General features: G+C 42.4%; 1 protein-coding gene across 1 annotated transcript; it reads left to right on the top strand.

Moving 5' to 3' along the window:
• The first annotated feature begins 472 nt into the window (after positions 1-472).
• Positions 473-3,374, top strand: LOC121857016 (neurogenic differentiation factor 6-like). The gene has a single exon (XM_042352826.1). It carries the CDS (start codon positions 1,586-1,588, stop codon positions 2,384-2,386), a length of 801 nt encoding a protein of 266 aa, XP_042208760.1. The 5' UTR covers positions 473-1,585; the 3' UTR covers positions 2,387-3,374.
• The last annotated feature ends 353 nt before the right edge of the window (positions 3,375-3,727 follow it).

The following is a 3,727-nucleotide window of genomic DNA, read 5'->3' as shown; positions in this document are numbered from 1 at the left end:
TTAAGACGCAGCCAAAGAGCAGACTCCGCATACCATCCACATGATGTTACCGCAGTCCTTATCAAATAAATCCAGAAACATTATATTAAAACCTAGCTAAGCCTTTACCTCTATCATGGTGATTAGTTTACACAAATATAAAGCTTGTGGAGTCTACCTATTTCTGGGTGGAGCTGCAGTTGTCGCGAAACTTGGGAACAGTAAAATAATAATAGGTTATGTCAGGAACCTCATTCAGGCATCTCTTTTTATATTTTTTTTTCATTTCTTCTCCATGTTTCGTTTCCTCTCATTTCTTCTACTGTTGTTCTCCTTTCCTACTCAGTTTTCCGTAATATTCTTTATATTAAGAACATGTTGTCGTCTTATGTTGTGATGGTCGCTTGTCTCCTGGTGAGTCTAGCTCTTTTGGGCTTAATTATATAACGTAGGAATAAGACAGACCTTACAGTGCCTTTCAAGGTTGCCAGGGTTCGATTCAGTTGGGAGAGAGAGATTGATTGGTAGATAAAGAGCGAGAGAAACACATAAACACACACACATGAATGTATGGATTGATGAATAAGAAGATAAAGAGAAAGGGAATGACTCAGACAGACAACCAATACATAGTTAGAGAGAGAGAAAGAGAGAGAGAGCATTGTTCTGAATCGGCAAAAATCGTTTTTTTTTCAGTATAGTGGCGAAAATTACTTACCAATAAGAAAATATAATTAATGGTGGTAATATTGACGACGATAATAATAACATTGTAATTCTTATCATAACTATGAACACACACACACATACACCGATCACTTCTCCATCACAACATAGCCATGACTGAGTTGTCCGGACTCCGAAACACTTTACTGACCTCCGACCAAACGTTCAGTCGAGTTACCATATCGCTAATATTACCACAAATTACTATCAATCATAATTCTCTTCATTCTAAGTAATCCGTTATTTATATTTTAAGCTCATCTCGTTTTGTTTACCTCTAATTTATCTTCTATCCGTAGAGAATCGATGAATATGATGATTACAGGTCGTCAATTAGGTACTGTATTATGGTTCGTGTTTTGTCGTCTTGGTAATCTGGCAACTATTGTGTGGGAGATGGGTAGGTGAGCACAGGTGATCTGGGCACCAGTCGTGTTTGTGGCCTCGTCCTGCTCGGTCACCTGTTAAGTCTCGTCTTCACACACAGGCGAGAGGCAACTTCGTCTCTCATGGTGTACACATCATTATCCATTTGGTGTACACAGGAATCACTCACACACACACGACCTCCCAGAACAACACTTGTGTGACCCAGAGGGCGGACTGCGAGAAGTTAAGACCGAAGGAATGACGATGATGATTTTGATGATCTAGTTGACATTATCACGTATTGTGCTGAAGTGCTGGAGTAGAGGATCAACACAGCTGGAGTGGTTTAAGAACATCATTTATTATGTTGTGTAATTAAGGACAAAGGTGTAGGGGACGTGTTTATAGAATGATGTTGTCGGCAGCAATTCATGTGTAAACAAACCAGGTACATGAATCCTCCTCTGTTATCCCGACGACTCGAAGAATAATAACCTAGTGAGGTGTTTGGATGTGTCTGTCTGGGACCATGATAGACACCACCACACATCGCATGATGGATACCCCGGAGAGCCAGCTCCATCAGCAGCGTCATGATCACCCCATCAGTGTCCCCATGAAGGGGGAGAAGTACGCCCTACGCCCCAGAACCATTATCAAGCGACTCCAACAAGAGAGAACCCGCCATGAGGTTCCCAGACGACCCTCGAGGTGCAAGCAGAGACCGCCGCCATTATCCAAATACCGCAGGAAGACCGCCAACGCCCGCGAGCGTCACCGCATGAAGCAGATAAATAATGCGTTCGAGTCACTGCGGAAGATCCTACCAGATGCCATGGAGGTGCAGCCATCGTCCTCCTCCTCCATGACCAAGATCACCACACTCCGCCTCGCTGTCAACTATATCAGGGCGCTGTCTGACGTGCTGGAAGACGGTGACGTGGCGGACCTTTGCACTCTGGAAACCTCCCTCCAACACTCACTACAGAACTCCCTCCAACACTCCATGCAGATGCCCCTGAGGGAGACTCTATTACCAGAGGGCAGCTTGGTGACCTTCCAGTACCATGAACAGATGACCCACTTCACCCAGCAGTGCGTGACACAAATGCCTCGCCTCCTGGACTGTTGTTCCTCCACGTCCTCCTTCACCTCCTTGACCTCACCCATGCCCTCAAAGAGTCGAGAGTCACTCGGCATTGCTAGCGATCTCGAGGAACTCCTCTCCGAAGACTCGAGGTTGTTGGAGGAGAGTCTTCACGTCTTCCACGACTTCCCCGCGTTGGCTGACCCTTTTGAGGGTTTCCTGTAGTCAGGCGACACGTTATACGACGCTTAAACTGAAACTCTGAAAAACTCCCAGATTTCCAAGTTTTTATAATTTCTCTAACATAAAGAAACGAACACTGTGTTGATGCTACGAAACTTTTGTTGATAATCAAGTATAAGTTGTGTAGCTCTTAAGCCTCGTAAGTCTGTAGCTCTGCTCACTTCGGATCACCTGAAAATTATAGCTACCGCAGCTTATTTCATGTGATGGTTAAACACCCTAACAATACCTGGAGGGGTTAGGTTAGGTTAGGATGCTAAATCATCACATGAAATAACCTGCGGTACCTACAACCTTCAGGTGATCCTCATTTGTTACAGCGACGCGACACTCAAGAGAGAGACGACCTCATCCATCCCCCCAGTAGTAGTGGATGTGTTCACTGTCATGTTCTACAGTGAGTCAAGGTTCAGCGACACGTACACGAGTGACTGAATATGTGTGTATGAGTGAAGAATAGTGACTGAACATGTGTGTATGAGTGACTGAACATGTGCGTATGAGTGACGAGGAGAGACTATTATGTGTGAGTGACGCTAGTCTTGTGTTGTTATGTTGAGGCCCTTGTGATGGTGCCCATTATCACCGCCTTGCGTGTTGGTGTACATTGTAGCTTGTGCCCTATTGTGTGTACATCCTCTTGTGACTTACTGTGTGTACATTGTAGCTTGTGCCATATTGTGTGTACATCCTCTTGTGACTTACTGTGTGTACATTGTAGCTTGTGCCATATTGTGTGTACATCCTCTTGTGACTTACTGTGTGTACATTGTTTCTTGTGTCATATTGTGTGTACTTTCTGTTGCTGCTTACTGTGTGTACATTATTTCTACTACCATATTGTGTGTACTTTTTTTCTTCTAAACCTTGTGTACATTGTCTATAGCGCCATATTATGTGTACACAACGATAAGCGTTTACTCATTCACATAAACTTTTCTCATTGTACAATAAATAATTTTTGATTATATTTATTTTGTTTTCATTAACCACCATCAGTAAAACAAGAACTGGCAACTGATGGATGTTTGGGAGTGTAGGGAGTCGATATATACCAGTCAGGTGAGCCCAGTGTCATTCAGTATGTGTCGAGACGTTGAGGGGGATAGTTGGCGATTGGTTAATGATTTTAATTTGCCGATATAAATTAGAATGTTTGGTTTCAGGAAAAAATATGTCTAAAGGAAAGCCATATGTGTTATTATTTGTTGTAGTTATTATTATTATCTTTATCATTATTATTATTATTATTTTCATTATTATTGAGTTGTGATTCAATAATAATAAGAATAATAATAAAACATCAACAATAATAATATCCCT

The sequence above is a fragment of the Homarus americanus genome, unplaced genomic scaffold, assembly GCF_018991925.1.
Source record: "Homarus americanus isolate GMGI-L3 unplaced genomic scaffold, GMGI_Hamer_2.0 scaffold44060, whole genome shotgun sequence".
In the NCBI taxonomy this organism is placed as follows: domain Eukaryota; kingdom Metazoa; phylum Arthropoda; class Malacostraca; order Decapoda; family Nephropidae; genus Homarus; species Homarus americanus.
The sequence above is the reverse complement of the archived record's forward strand: the minus strand, read 5'-3'. Positions and strand labels throughout refer to the sequence as shown.

Bases quoted from the DNA above. Each gene is read 5' to 3' on its own strand.
- LOC121857016 (XM_042352826.1), top strand. From the start codon at position 1,586: ATGTGTCTGTCTGGGACCATGATAGACACCACCACACATCGCATGATG.